This window comes from Dermacentor silvarum, chromosome 9, assembly GCF_013339745.2.
Source record: "Dermacentor silvarum isolate Dsil-2018 chromosome 9, BIME_Dsil_1.4, whole genome shotgun sequence".
NCBI lineage: Eukaryota > Metazoa > Arthropoda > Arachnida > Ixodida > Ixodidae > Dermacentor > Dermacentor silvarum.
The window spans coordinates 90,221,218-90,237,716 of NC_051162.1; the positions used below are offsets into that span (position 1 = coordinate 90,221,218).

General features: G+C 44.5%; 1 protein-coding gene across 1 annotated transcript in view; it reads right to left on the minus strand.

Annotated features, from left to right (window-relative positions):
* LOC119463330 (pecanex-like protein 1) overlaps positions 1–16,061 on the minus strand; it is a 232,277-nt gene extending 216,216 nt beyond the window's left edge. The window contains 2 exon segments of the mRNA XM_049656513.1: positions 10,578–10,777; positions 15,703–16,061. Of these exon segments, the coding sequence (XP_049512470.1) occupies positions 10,578–10,777; positions 15,703–15,855 (353 nt within the window). The 5' untranslated portion in view covers positions 15,856–16,061.
* Between the last annotated feature and the right edge of the window lie 438 nt (positions 16,062–16,499).

Here is a 16,499-nt window from a genome sequence, read left to right on the forward strand (position 1 = left end):
TTCACTCACCACACAGCGTACGGCGCACCTAGTGAATTAGATCGTTTACCTGAGATGAGATACGCTTGAAAGTTGATACTACACTTTCAGTCGTATATCATGTAAACGCCGCTTATGAGAGACTCAGTAGCAGAGAGTTTCACTAATTAACTGTTTAAGGGTACACTGAATAGAAACACCAAGTCAATTTAGACCGTAAATTACTCTTTCAAAGACTAGTTTCATTATTTCAAAGTGCAGTAAAACCTCGTTACTATGTACCCGCTTGAAACGTACTACGGTTAAAATGTAGATGCGACAAATCCACAACCCAGTCTCCACAGTGCCTAACTATTGGCTGACCACTGAAACTGTAATGGCTCATTGTATGGCTTCCGGTTAGTGCTTAGTATGATCACTTTTTGTTAACTGCGTTGCCTCAATTCGTGGTGCGGCAAATGCCATGCTGTGCAGCAAAATATTTTCCGCCATTTCAGTAGGTACAGACACCGGTCGACCAATGATTTACGCTTTGGCGCGAGTGCGGTGATGCTTCACGGATAAGCATCTCAAATGCACGAGGCCATGGTAACGGCCTCAGCAACAAATATAGCCACCAATGTGAGTACCCAGTATGACTTATCACCACCACCCTTATTGCGATAAGCACCTTCAGCTACCTGCTCGACAGTGCATATGGTGCAGTGCGTGCCAACCTTATCGCGATAAGTATCTTCTGCTATCTGCTCGACAGTGTATATGGCGCAGTGCGTAGTGCCATTGTAAGCCTACTGCACGCTTTTAAAAGGCGATAACCCAAAAGCACCTTCATCAGCTAGACCGCTTCAAGATACACGCTGTCTGCGCCGCACTTGTGCACTTCCAGGAGCAGCACAGGCACGAATAAAGTCCATAGCACAGACGCTTCCATGAAATGCAGATCTGCTGGCAAATGCGCACGCATACAGTCACTTTCGGAGATAGTTTCACCTTTCCCTTTGGCGAGACTTGGCAGTGGGCATGTCGAAGTGTACGACCGACAGTGCTTCTGGCACTCGTAAAATTGAGACGGTCTCCAAAAGTGATCACCCAAAATACCGCTCCAGCAAAGCGTCCCAGCAGAGTGATGAACCTCGTGACAATGTGCGCTTAAGTAGGTGAAATGCTACACTCAAATCCAACGGGAGTATCGCACCACACGGTGTCGGGTGCCCCGTTTCAATGAAGCGGCGGCAGTTTGCTGAGCAGCAGCTCACTGTAACGACGTGCACTTATACATCGGGGAAAGCCGACAAATCTGCCGCTGTGTTCCCATGTCAAAAGTTATGAAATGCTCCTTGGTACCACCACTGTGGTGCATCACCTCTGCGCTAATGCACGGCTATGCAAGAGAGCCGGAGGTTTTCAGCGCGTCAGAAAAAAGAAAAAAAAAGTTCCTAGAGTGCATTTTGACCAACATTTACAACAGCATCGCATTTATTTCCTTCGTAGGCAGCGCCGGCACACGTCAGGAAGCCCAAATTTGTACATGGTGGTCAATTAAATTAAAAGCACGTACTCATGCCGCGTTCCCACCAGGTGCTTATTAACGAGAGTTACTGTAATGGTTCATTACCAGAAGAAAAAATTAGTTCAAAGCAAATTTTTTTTTATTAGTAAGTCAGTACGACAACATGGATTCCAAAGCATCTTTTCATACTTGGGCCATTGCCGCTCATAAAGTTCATAAAACTTGCGAAGTTTATTCTTTAAACTCTGTTAGAATACAACGTAGTCAAGTTTAACTAAAAAAATGTTAACTAGGCCCAAACAGACGCTGTCAAGATCCATGACGTCATGGCTAGCTGGTGCAGGAATTGCAAGGCAGCAGCGCCCTTTGGTTTCACTTTTTTTAGTCTTTTCGAGCTTAGAAGGCCTCTTCTCATGGTAAGAGTGGCTCCTTTTTGCTACAGCAAGAGGAGTAATTACCTTAAACAACTAAAATATTTTTTCTTTATTGTGCCTTTGGTAATGATTTAGGGGCATGTGTAACGTGTAACTGCAGATATGAAGTCAGCAAGAACTCAAGGCATAAGCTTATTCCGCAGTGAAATGCACTGCTGTTCCATTAACGAATTATTGTGTATAACAAACGCAGTAAAATCCCCTTGAAAATATTGTACGCACTTGTTATTTTATATATTGAAATACCTATATACCTAACTTTTTTGTTTTCCCCTTCAAATTCAATATATCCGGGTTCGTCTGTAATATGGTTTTGCACTGAGTAAAAATGTTGCACGGGAAGACAATCCTTTTGAACAGCACAACATTTCATAGGACATTTTGCGTCCATTTTTCTCAGAACAAGTGTTAGGGACAAGCTTCCTAGCAAAAAGTTGTGCATTCAGTACTGGCTAACTTACCAACTGCAACTGGAATGCTCTTCCTAACGTTATCACCTAAAATGTTAATTTGTGAAATTTTGCTAACTAATATTCACATTGGCAATTACCATACATATTCTGACAAATGCCCCTATCAGTGAATTTGTTCAGCAAACATTTTATCTCAAATTCTCAAGCTTTACCGCAAGATTGATGTTCCAGAAAGTAGCAGCATATTTGTGCTAATATGGTGCAAGAAAGCTCAGAACTTACCAAGCTCGTCACCAGTAGACAATCCTGCCGGTGCGGGTAGCATTGAAAACAGCCCCAGACTTCAGGTCGGTACTGCATAAGGAGCAATAATGCGATGAACGAGGTTGTTGTACTGACTTACATCACAGAAGCACCAAGTGTACATGATTCTTCCTACTAACCACTCTCTCATTCACACTCAGTTTTGCACAGAGCTAGCAATTTGTAGTGAGTTTAGTTTATTACCATGCTTGCAGGCATTGCTTACTAATTTCGTCTGTAAAAGAATTCTAAGTGGGTGTCGTATGCTGCAATGCCACTCAAAAAATGAACATGATTTCACTAGACTAGAATGTTCGCTCTGTTGTACAGAATGCAGTCATGTCCGTCCCGCTGGTAGTAAAATATATCACAAGCTCTCCAAATGGCCGTACACTTGCAGTTTCAAAATGACAGATGATCAGAACCGGCACCATTTTAAAGGCACCATATAAGACGCCTCATTTTGTTTCTTAAATAGAGGTTTTTAACATAAATTTGCAGCTAAGTGTGGAAACCCACCGGTAACAAAATGACACTGAAAATCTGGATTCCGCACCAAAGTGCAGCCAAATTGTAACTGCTGACACCAGCTTTGGTGCGGTTAATTGTTTAGCGTTTTTAAGGGTGATTCCAAATATAACGACCTACTGATATAACGACCACGTTTCCCGAACTATGAAGTTCACAGCTTCGACTGTATCTACAAAGTATAAATGTCAAAATAAATTAGAATACAGTTGACTCCATTACTTTGATCTTGATTGTATCACCAGAATTTACTGAATTATTCAGACAGTCAATTAATGCCAAAACACACCCACTTCATATGGGAGTAGTTGCCGAATTCTACACTGCATCGTAACAAGCACCCAGATCTTGAATTAAAAGTTGAAAACAAACATAAAAAGGACGTTAAAGCCCCTAAGCAAAGTAAAAAGATAATGCGCATCTGATTTTGTAAGAAAAATATAGTATACAACAAAGTGTGGCAATCAGAAAAATGTGAGAACAGCGAAGCTTACCTCCAGATAATAAAATTTTATTTACTCTTAATGTCCACCAGGATCATTTTCATACAGCTCTTTATTGATCTCTATAGACTGAAAAGTGTCGTTCTTCGTATGTGCCACTGCGCATTTGATAACCGACATTTTTCGAACGACTCCACAACAATCGCAAATGGGATGGTGGCCCATGCCTAGACCAAACACTTCACCAGTTCATCCTGTAACACATTCAATTCTCAGAACACCAAAAACATAGCTAGTTTCTATGTCAGTAAAATTTAGCTGGCACACCCACCTTCTTTTAGCACTTCATCAACAAGCGCAAAGTCGGGACTCCCCGGCCCTGGAGCTGCTGAGCTGGTCCCGTGAAATCCCCGCTCTTGTTTAACAGAGGTCGAGCCACCCGAGCTACCTGAACTATTCCGATGGTGCACGTCCACTTGGAGGTCTGGACAGTGACAGAACGCAGAGAGCCATAGGGATCAACACACGGATGCTCCAACATTGTCTTATGGTCAACACACAGAAGCCCAGTCAAGCAAGTCTGCGGCAACCAAGTAGTCCCAACCACAGAAATAATGATGCCTAAAATGTACTCCATACATGTCAAGACCCCTCCGATTTAATTTGTGCTCTAAATATTTATTAACATGCTCAAAATGTGCTACTACCGTAAAAGCTTGTTAATTCGAACTTGAAGGGGACCATAAAATTCTTCGAATTAAGCGGAGTTCGAATTAGCAGGCGGGTGCTAGAATGAACGGCCATCGGGCCACGCTGCGCGGGCAGAAGCCAAAGAAGCCCCGCCGTGTCTGGACTCGCGCTACTACACGTTGTGGCAGGCGATTTCATAAATGCTCAACCAGCGAACAAAATTAATTGATAAGTCAGGCGTATGCCAGAAACAAGCACCGATATGCATTCATGGGAGCAGCGAGCCTTAATGTCTAAATATACGAAGCTATTTATGCTCCAAAACATGTTTACTTACAGGGCAGAGTTAATGCAATGAAAATTAAAAGCAATCGGTCATATGCAATTGCTTGTGTTTCTTCTGTCGTGACTCCATAAGCATCGCTTGCAGCTTGCCTAAGAGCTGCATCGCAGCGTCCGAATTCTCATCTGCTGAGAAATAACATGCTGCAACATCCAGTGCCACCGCTGCTTCGCATGCACCTGGGGGTGGCACCGACTCACTGGCTTCGTCGGACTCATCACCGCTGTCAGCCGTGTTCGGCGCACAATCTTCATTTTTAAGTCCTTTGCCGAGTATTTTCCCCGACTCGCCATGACTGGCACAGTCAATGAGGCGTCGCTGACGAAGCGCCGAGGCAACGAAAGAGGTGACACAAAAAACTGGCTATCTGCCTTGGCCCAAACAAAAGCAGGACTACAACGACCAACGCAGCTACAGTTGAGCTCGAAGACTCTTGGTTACCTTGGTCGCTTGTTGTGCACACCACGTGATCGCAGGCCAAGCCCAGCAACCACGGCACAACGAAAACCTGCAACGGCTTGCAATAGAGCACTGGCGCCAGCGACGCTCGCTGCGGAAGTGAAATAGCTGTCGCAGCAGCATGCGCGCGCTACTCGAATGGTGCGGGCACATGCAAAATAGAGAGTGTGTGCATAGCGGTGGCAGCGCGCTGGCTTGTTTTTAGTTTTTGTTGTTTTGCATCTCTAGTAAAGTTGGTTTGGTTGGTTTTGCAATACCTTGTAATCACTCTGGGACGACTTCTTCTGCGAGGAGCGATGTAAACGAGGGGCTCCCAGTTCAAATTAACTGTTGTGGATACCGACGCGTTCGAATTATCGGGAGCTTTCTCCCACTGAAATACACAGGGCTCTGCCGAGACCAGGGTGTCAGTTCGAATTAACTGTAAGTTTGAATTAACCGAGTTCAAATTAACGAGCTTTTACTGTATAAGAAAAAGCTGGAACATAGTCTTGGAGGCGCTTGTTCCAACAATTGCGTGTGATCCTGCTGTGGGCATCCATCTTTTGTTCTGACCCTTTTAATTTATATCCGGCAAATTTTTCAAGTACACTGTAGCCAACTATGTTTTTGCACCTGAAGTATTTAAAAAAAATAAAACCTCATAATTTAATTTTCTATGCCTAACGTCCTGAAAGTGCACAGTGGACTATGAGGGATGCCATAAATGGGGAGGGGATTCCAAGCTCATTCTGACCATCTGTGTTATTTTTAAAGCACACTTAAATCTAAGGCCATAAGTATTTTTTGGATTCTGCCCCCAATAGAATGCGACTACTGCATCAGGGAATCACACATATGACCTCATGGTCAGCAGCAATATGCCCTTGCCAGTGAGCCAACATGGCAAGCCGAGAAATAAGACAAGGAATCAATATTGGTGATGCATGAAAACTTGCCGAGAGCTTGCTGATGCGTTCTACTGCTGGATCTTTTTAATGATCCTGAAGAAGCAAGAAATGTGTTAAAACTAATTTCGTACAGTCAGGATTAACTAGCACCTGAAGGAGGATGTAAGCCTACTGCATTGACTCATGCAAGACTTCTACTTTTTTTTAGCGAAATCGTGGCAGGGTGTAGCTCTTTACACGAGTATGGTGACATGCGTACCCGCTGAACCACAGACCACGTTGGAAAAAATTGACGACACGCACCACACACACATTTATTCAAGATTCATCACCATTGATCAAGTTCCAGTTTATTCTTCATCGCTCATGCTTTTAATGTTACTTACATCATCGTCAAGCTTGCTACCTCACTAGCAGACTTCTAAAGATGGTCGTGCCGAAGCAAAACTTTTTGTCAAGTAACTTTCGTGAAACACTTCCAAGTTTATGACCCACGAAGTGGGTGTGTGAGTCTAATGCAAGAGTGCGTCTAGTGAGTAAATATGGTACATACTAAGATACTCACATTCCAGCTCTCAAGGACATTCACCGACCAGCTACTTTCTTGCCAATCTTTTATTTTATCACCTTTTTTTACCTGTTTCTTTTCAGCGACTTCTGAAAATTTCGCAGCCATTCTTTTTTTTATATATACGAGGTGTGTTCAAAAAGAAACCGAACTTTTGCTATAACACCTTTACTACTTATGGTACAGCATTTTCAGTGCTGTCCCCTTCAAAGTAGTCCCCTCTACTGGCAATGCACTCTTCCGATCTTTTCTTCCATTTTTGAAAAGCCTCCTGGAACGCACTTTCTGGAATGGCGCGCAGGTCTCTTCACGCATTGTCCTGGATCTCCTCTACGGTTTGGAAATGACGTCCTTTCAAAGTGGTTTTCAGCTTGGGGAATAGAAAAGTCTGCTGGGGCAAGGTCCGGTGGGTGGGGCAGAACAGGAGTGTGGCGTTTCGCTAAATAGCTGCGGACAAGGAGCAACGCGTGAGCCCGGGCATTGTCATGATGCAACATCCGAGCCTGATTTTCCCACATTTCAGGCCTCTTACTGCGCACAGAATCTCTCAAACGTGCTAGGATTCCCTGGTAAACTTCTTTGTTTAACGTTTGGCCATGTGGCACAAATTCCTGATGTGCAATGCCTTTGCAGTCAAAAACACAACCAACATCACCTTCATTTTTGACCAACTCATGCGTGCTTTTTTTTGGACTAGGAGAACCTTTGGCCACCCACTGCAATGACTGCACTTTCATTTCAACATCATAGCCATAAACCTATGTCTCATCGCCTGTTATGATGTTCTTAAGAAAGTTTTCATCGTCACTGGCAGCGGCGAGCAGTTCCTGGCTGATTTCAACACGAGTCTGCTTCTGTTTGTCAGGCAACAAACGCAGCATAAATTTTGCACTGACACGACGTTTGTCACTCAAAATTTCATGACATGATTCTACGCTGATACCCACTTCGTCGACGACTTCTCGAACAGTCAAACGACGATTTCCACAAATCATAGTTCGAACTCTCTCGACGTGGTCGTCCAGGTTTGGGATCGTCACCGACCGACATTCTTCCGTCTTCAAAACGCTTGAACCAATCTTACCCCTGCGTGCGACTCATACAGTACTCCCCGTATGCTTGGCTAAGCAACTGAAATGTCTCTGTGAAAGTTTTCCCAAGTTTGTAGCAGAACTTCACACACACACGCTGTTCTTCCAATTCCTTCATTCTCACTTTGGCACCAATCCGAAGAACAGCTTGTTCATGTGCTCACTTCAGCGGCTGTAGCTCGCCAACTAATGGTCAGAGCGAAACGTGGCAAATGGCAGTTTTTTGGCTAAACCTGCTGCTACATACGCTCAGTAGCTGCAGCGCGCTTCCTCTGCCGGTTGGCGCGCTATTTCAAAAGTTCGGTTTCTTTTTGAACACACCTCGTATCTATGTGTTTGGGATCTGGCAACCCTGGTAGCTCTATGAGCATCTGTCACTCACCAATTCCACAGACGCCGGTGTGCGACTTCATCTCGAAGTCGTCGGAGCGGGCCAGCCGCCCCAGAAGCTCCATGGAGCCCGTGGATGCCACCGCGCTGCCCGGATGGATCTGGACCTGGGCCCCATCGTTGAAGGAATTGCGCGAGCTGCACTGTACAGGTGGTGTCTCCTCGTCCGGCCGCTGCTTCAAGACGGCCATTTCAATGTGCTCCGAATCCCTGCACCAGGTACACCGTCATCATCAGTCTAGTTAAAACAATACCTTGACCTGGGTGAGCTGGTTCACTCTGCCAACAGTGCTCTAAGAGCACTTTACCACCATAAAATACAAATGCTACAGCACTTTAACTAAGATCCAGACAGGCACTTAAAGGCCCCAACTGCAATTGTCGGGTACACCGTCATCATCAGTCTAGTTAAAACAATACCTTGACCTGGGTGAGCTGGTTCACTCTGCCAACAGCGCTCTAAGAGCACTTTACTACCATAAAATACGAATGCTACAGCACTTTAACTGAGATCCAGACAGGCACTTAAAGGCCCCAACTACAATAAAATTTCATCTTGACTAAATAGATTATAAAACAAGCAGTGTATAACATCAAAGTGATATAGGTAAAGTTGCGAAGCTGGTAATTGTAAAATTTACAGGGAAACTGTTAAAGGAAGTTCCACAACGGCTCTCGTGCGGTGGCAATGTGGTCAGTATCCAATGTAAAACCGCCAGCAACGCAACCTGTGACCAAGGCATCGGTGAAAACGTGTTGCCAGATGCCAACAATGCGATGCCAACCCAGTATGCAGGAGCACGCATTAGATATAATGGAGAATATAGAAGTACTAAGTTCGGATATATTGAAGCATCTGAAAAGGCCAGGGCCTAGTGAAGGAACACATTTGGATAAGGGACGCATTTGCAAAGACTTGGGTAGATATTGGGCAGTGGCAGAACAGGCCCCTAGAAATTCAAAAGGCGAGGTAACTGCCTTACACAGCTTCGCTTTCTCTGATGTATGAGCTGCTTGGATTGGCATACATCTGCAAAATATTCGACGGCAACCGGTAGTTTTAACAGACATGACACAGTTACATATACTATGTACAGTACAGTCTGTTCTTAAAGGGAACACCTAGCTGGTAGTAATAAGGTCAATAGAACCAAAGCACTACTACTTTAATGAGAGAAACTAAATATGGCTGACAGGTCATATCAGGCTGACATTTACGCATTAAGAACTAGTCTGCGTGCCTTCATGCCACGATTTAGATGTAACTGACAGCGAATTACTAATTGAATGTACCCTTCAACCGCAAACTATGCCGTACATCATGTTTCCATTCCATTACAAGATTGGGAGATGGCAATCAATATTGTAGAGGTATTCACACGAACCAGTCAGTAAGTGGTCACTCTGTTGCCTGCAATGTCACCTGGTGTTGAACAGTGATGCTGACGGCCCTCAGGCTTCTCTTCTACTTTATCGCAAGAGTTAGGCATGCATTTGCATCAACAAAAGCCATCCAGAATATGACCACATAAAGAGACTCGTTAAGGCAAGAAAATGGACCACATGAACATTTCTGGGACAAAAAGTTGTTAAATGCCTGCCTGCCCAAACACCTAGACAAGCAAATGGAGAATTCCACAAGTGCCTCCAACTTAAGGCTTAAGAATTCAGTGACGTTTACATCACTGTCCAACTCGAACAGAACTTGTATAGATACACTCATTTCTCCAACGTCTTCATTAATTGAGGCAAATTTCTGTCAATGTCATCGTCTCTCATAAACTGTTTTGGACCTCAAGGCACAGAGCCGGTGCAATGCAGTCTTGTGGATGGAGCTTGTACAATTGAACTTCATTATAATCAAGTAGCAACTGAGGTGAAAATACATTCGTTATATGTAATATTTGTTGTATGCAATATTCGTTATAAGTGCACACATTGACATTGGTGAATAGGAATTCATGACTGGGTCTATGAGAGAGAAATACAAGCACACATGTTGCCTCTGATGGACCAGCAAGGGGCCTCTTCTTAATTTTGATGGTTCAACAGTGGCTTGCTGTGCTGATACGTGGCACATAAACAATGCTGAATTAGAAATTCGCTTTGAACCATTGTAATCACATGGGTTCGGCACAAGTGCTAGCTGGCTGCGAGCCAGCCAAGCCATGCCATGCCATTGGCCAAAATATGCATGCACAACCAGAATGTACCATTTGAAATAGTTTTCGCCAAGTTCTATTTAACATTTTGGCTACAAGAATACGTACTATGAGCTGTTGAGCAAACAAATATTCATTACACTATAACCAGTGATGTCTTGGATTGGGCATATTGGGTTCCGCTACAGCAGTAGAATACTCAATGAAATAAAGCACGGCCAACCAAATATCAGAAATACTTCATTGTATCCACGTTCGTTGTCAAGGTTGTCAGTGAGTATGGGCATCACCTGGAATTCGTAACAACTGAGAACAGCACATAGCAGAACGGATAGGAAACCACCAACACGGACGAGCCCCACAACAATGCTTACTTTTTTGAGCCATGGCCCTGCGAGCTTTGTCCTGTGTGGTCTGCGGACACGGACCGGTTCGAGTCGTCGCTTGACTCTTCAATGCACTCCCCACTGTCAAACATTTGGTGGAGCCGCACGTTGATGATTTTGAGCGTCGCAAACAGCGCACCCACAATGGCAGCATAGCATAGCCAGACAGGCAATGCTGGCTTGAGGAACTGGGAAAAACAAAAAAGGCAAACAATGATTGACTGACAGATTCAGTCCTTCATGAGATTCAATGTCCTAAAGCAACACTGGGGCCAGGAGTGTTACGGAAGTATAGGGTTCTGGATTAGTCTTGACCCCCTGGGGTTCTATAATGCCCACCTAAATCTAAGCACACAAGCTTTTGAATTTCACTCGATTCAAACTATGGCCACTACAGCTTGGTATCAAACCTGCAACCGCGTGCTCATCAGCTGAATGCATTGACACTGAACCACCACAACTTGTAAGATTGAAAGTAAAGTAATTGAGACTTCTAGAAGGCAATCCGTGGCATTCTAGAACGTTCCGCTGCTCAACACACCACCTCAGCTTAAGAAAGCAGATGGCTGTGGCACACAACAGAAGTGGCAACCGTGCGTCACTGACAATCCGCGGCAATTCTTGAGAAGTGTAGCGCCTTGTTTCATTGATGGGCTGTGCTGTGTTCAACTAGGTAGAGTGGAGAAAGAGCTTCGAACGGAGGAATGTTTGAGAGTGTTGGGACCTGGATCTTCCTGCAGACTTGCTTGTCTCATTCCATTTTATTTTTTGTCAATTTATGAGGACACTAAAGAGGAATACTAAGTTAATGTAGGTAGATTAGGTATTGTTACAAAATAAATCTCATTAATTTCAAGGTATGAGGTTGATTAGGGGAAAGAAATATTGAAGGCCAAACTTCCACTGTTTTTTTTTTTTCAATTTCACACCAAAATCCTAGCAATGATACGTCAATGTGACGCCACAAGTTTCCAAGTATTTTTTCTTTTTTTCATAGCCATGCCATCGTGGTACCGTAAGATTTCATGAACCTTGCCAAGCTTCAGTATTTGGCTCATTCAGAGTGCAATGTAGTATATCTTTAAGAATTAAAAACTTAACTGGGCCCAATTAAACTTCAAAATTCACATCGCGGCAAGCCGGTGCGGGAAGTTCAAGGCAGTGTGGCCACCCGCCTTTTCTCCTTGCATGTTTCCTGGCTTACCACACTTCCTCTCACGATAAGAGTAGCTGTTTCTTTTTTGTGCTGTACAGGAGTAATTGATTAGTATGGCTCAACATATCTTTCCCTTTACTGTTCGTTCCTTTAAACTTTTTCTTCATTTCTTGAGACGTCAAGTGGAGGCTTGGACTAAAGGCAAAGAGGAGCTGACAGGGGCTATAACCCCTTGATTCTACCCACCTCAATGGCACATTAGCTATCACATTCTACAGCTGGGCACAAGGTTGTGGGTTCAATTCTTGGCCATGGCAATCGTCATTTCAATGGGAGAAGAATGCAAAAACACATGTTAATAGATTTAACTGCACGCAAAAAAAGTAACACAGGTGGTCAAAACTTATCCAGAGCCCTCCACTACAGTGCCTCTCATAACCCACTGTGCAGTTTCAGGATGTTATACTCCAAAATTTATTTTATTTAAACCCCTCAATTTGTACTGAATTTTTCGTCCACGATGAACTACGAGTGCTGAAAGAAGCAACGGCTCATGAAGCACACGTAGCAGTTCACCCCACAGTGCTCAGGACAGTCTTAAACTAGTAATGAGGTGATGCAAGGGAAGTGAAATATGAATGCTGCAAAGAAGCAGGCAACCTATTTTTAGTAACATTTCCAATATCATAACAAATAAATAAAAAAGTGCAGCTTAGCCACAGAAGAAAACTGCAGTAGAGCATCTGCCTGTGAAGCCCTACCTTCAGCTTCTCGTGATAGTCGAGGTTTGCAACGTGCCAACTTCTGTACTGACAATCACCAATGTGTCATAACAGCAGCCTGCTACATACAGCTGTTCACTGTCAATGATGATGAGAATTGCACAGATCATCTCGAAAACAGTTAGAGCACTATTCATCTGTTAACTTGTTCATTTTTTTCTGTGCTTAATGTCTTAAAAGCGCTAGGGCATTAGCATTCATTGCTTACTTCAGCCATATTGAGCCTCTCTATCTATCTAGCCTCTTACGCCGACCCAGTGACCCAAGTTGTCTACGAGCTAGGGCCACTGCGTATGTGCTTCTGGAGGTGATGTTGTAGTGGTCATTCCATCGTCCTCATTCCAGCTTCGTGACGTGACACTCGTCATGTCGTCGTCACGCTTTTCTATACAGACCAGTGGCCCAAGTTGTCTAACAGCTTGAGCCACTAGGTATGTGCTCATGATGCCGTCATGGTCACTGCATCGTTGTCATTCCAGCTTTGTCATCCGAGTCTCTTCATGTTGTCGCCGTCATGCATTTGTTGTCACACTGCTGTCACAATGCCATCGTGGTCGTTCTATCATCGTCAATCCAGCTTTGCGATACGACTTGTCATGCTGATGTCATCATAAAGGCTTCATGATGCAGTCGTCGTCATGCCACTGTCATCATACACTCGTCATCCCGCTGTCCTCATAGCATTGTCATGCCACCGGCGCCGTTCCATTATCGTCGTTCTAACATCCTCACGCCGTCGTTGTCATCCCATTGCCATCACACCGTCTTCTTTGTTCCATCAACGTCAATCCTCCGTTGTCATTCGATAATAATAATGCTGTTGTCATTCCAATGTGATTATGCTGCTGTTATCACGCCATCGTCATCAGACAGTCTCTATCATGCATTCATTGTCCGACCCATCGTGGTCATGCCGTCATCATCCGACTCCTGTCATGCCATCATTGTCACGCCATTGTCGTCATGCAGGCTTCATAATACAGTCGTCATCTCATTGTCCTCATACCGTTGTTATGCAGTCGTCATCACGCATTTGTTGTCATACTGTTGCCATGATGTCGCGGTCGTTCCATCGTCATCCTCACTTCAACATCAAACTCCCGTCATGCCATCATTGTCACAGCCGTTGTCATGCCATAGTCACCACGCTTTCCATTTTACCATCGTCATCTCTTCAGTAACTTCATTCCACAGTCAACATGCCGCCTTCGTCCGTGTATTGACATAATTTACGCTCTGTCATTCTATCGTAATCATACAGTCCTAATTCAATCATGATTATGTCGCCATTGTCCCGCCATCGTCAGACAGTTGCTATCAAGCATGAATTGCCATACCATCGTTGTCATTCCATTGTCCTCATGTCTCCGTCTCACTACCGTCGTTATCTCATTGTCGTCATGCCACCATCATCATACTACATCTGTACGTTACACAGGTGTCATACAGCCATCGCCATGGCACCATGCACGACTTTGGCAAGCGAATGCCATAGAAAAGTGGGACAATGTCGGAGTATGCCGCATATAGCCAAAGCAAGGAAAGTCTTGTTAAAGACTTTCCTTGCTTTGACTAAAGATGTTAAACATGACATCAGGAAACAGTTAAAAAATTAGATTATGGGGTTTTACATGCCAAAATCACAATCTGATTATGAGGCACGCCATAGTGGGGGACTCCGGAAAATTTGGACCACCTGGGGTTCTTTAACGTGCACCTAAATCTAAGTACACGGGTGTTTTCGCATTTCGTCCGCATCGAAATGTGGCCGCCGTGGCCGGGATTCGATCCCGCGACCTCGTGCTCAGCAGCCCAACACCATAGCCACTAAGCAACCACGGGGGGTTCAGAAAACAGTATGCTACCCTACATTGCTCGAATCTAATCCCATTACTATCAACAGTCATCATGACACTAGTTCTGCCGTAATATTTTCGAAATTCTGCTCTCATCAATATGTGGAATTGAACTTACAATCATGTGCTCAGCACAAGAATGCCATACCCACTAAGGCGACGTAGCGGGTGTTCTTGTTTGTTGAATGAGAACACTTGCTACATCAGGATGATCACTCTGTCATACACAATACAATGAATTATTTTAATGTTATGAATTATTTTTTTGTCACACCTGAAGCTCCATTAAAACCAACTACAAATGATTCCAAATTTAATGAGCATAGTTAAGGCTTTTGCAATGAGGTGTTACAGGCATCATGTCCGTAGTCCAAGCACCAATGTCAATTCAAAGTTTCAGGACAACTGGACTGTTAAATATCTTAATATGACCTCCAGGAAACACTTCATGTGAAGAAGTGCCGGTTTACTACATTCAACACCTAGTACAGCCAACTTAATTTGTTTAATCGGCAGCTCTTCTATCTGTAAAAGCATATTCAGGTGAATTTTGACACACTGAGGTGCAATGCTGGTACCTCACTGATGCGATTCACGATGTTACCTTGTTGCTCTTAAGTTTGTACCCTTGCTTGTTTTGCGCGAATACGTGCGAAACATAACAAAAATGTCCAATGCACTTGGCCTGATTCACTACGTCTAGTACCTCGAGATGACGAGCGAAAAACTCTACATACCCAACACACGTACACCCTACATTTGTGCAAACAAGTCACAAAGGAACTACGAGAATATGTGCAGTAGCGTCGGCAAGAGCTTAAACTTAACTGCAGCGTAAAAACGCACGTGCAACGTGCAATGTCAACGCTGCAGTGAATCCAGCTACGAGCTGTTGAGCTGCCCGATTGAGCGCTGTATTATTGAACCATGATTACAAGTAGGCTTGCTTAGAAGCTAAATGCAGTTATACAAATTGAACAAATATTGGAAATAATTGAATCAGACAAATAATTAGCTTCAGGGCCAACTCGAGTGAGACTTCTTTTCGCCGCGTCTTATCTGCTGCAGGAGGTGTGCTCCATCGTGTCACTCTCGCGAAGCATGAGACACCGATACTTGCAACAAGTGGCTGCTCAGGAAGAAACGTTTTCGTCTTCCGCCAGCAAAAAAGTGTAACCGCGAGCATCCGGTCACGCGTAACGCTGAAATGACATCAAGCCTACATACAACAAGGTCTAGCACGCTTTGAGCACACAGCGACGGGGGGCACAACAGCGCACGGGTCACAGCAATCGGAGACACTTCGGAGGGTCTCTCACCATGTGCAACGAGAACGGCAGGCACAACAGGAACAACCAGAGGTAGAGGTGCAGAATGTTGGACTCATGGTCCTGCCTCGGATCGTAGAACCAGCCTCCCGTGAAACTAGCCCAGACCCCTTGACGGAGTATCTCCAATGTTTGGGAACCCATCTACGGGTGCAACTCACGCCGCTGCGAACGAGTCCGTATTCTGTGTCCGCCTATCATCTCGCTGTTCGCCTTCCAACGGTCACTCATCGTGTCCACACAGGGCTCAAACAAACGCGATTTCCCAATGGGTTCATTGCACAGTGATGCGAACGACACTCCATGACTCCATTTACAAGTAAAAAAAAAAAAGTAAACTGTGGCGAGCGATGCTATGCCGTTGCGAATGCCGGCTGCTCACTGAGGGCTACAGTTGTGATATGGTTTCGGTTTCGGAATCGTTGTAGTTTGCTTAGATGTGCTCTTAGTGTTGCATAAATGTACTCGCTCTGAAATCACAGACTGGAACAGAGCTACAAAATGGATGTTAAGCATCGTAGACGTAGGTTATGTTAAACAGTTATGCAACTCCACTGCTCAAGGTAACTGCAGTCTGACTTCGGAGGCTTCGAGCAGGGTTGGTCCTGTACCTCGCACATGCTATCACCATGGCCCTGGAGATCGACAAACGAAAACCCTACGACGTGTCTATAGAAGTGTCCGGCATTCTGCACCTACGGCGGACACGATCATCATATAAACGCGCATATATACTATGACTGTATCCTGGTACTTGGGATATCAGGCCACAAAGGTTATCATGGAGG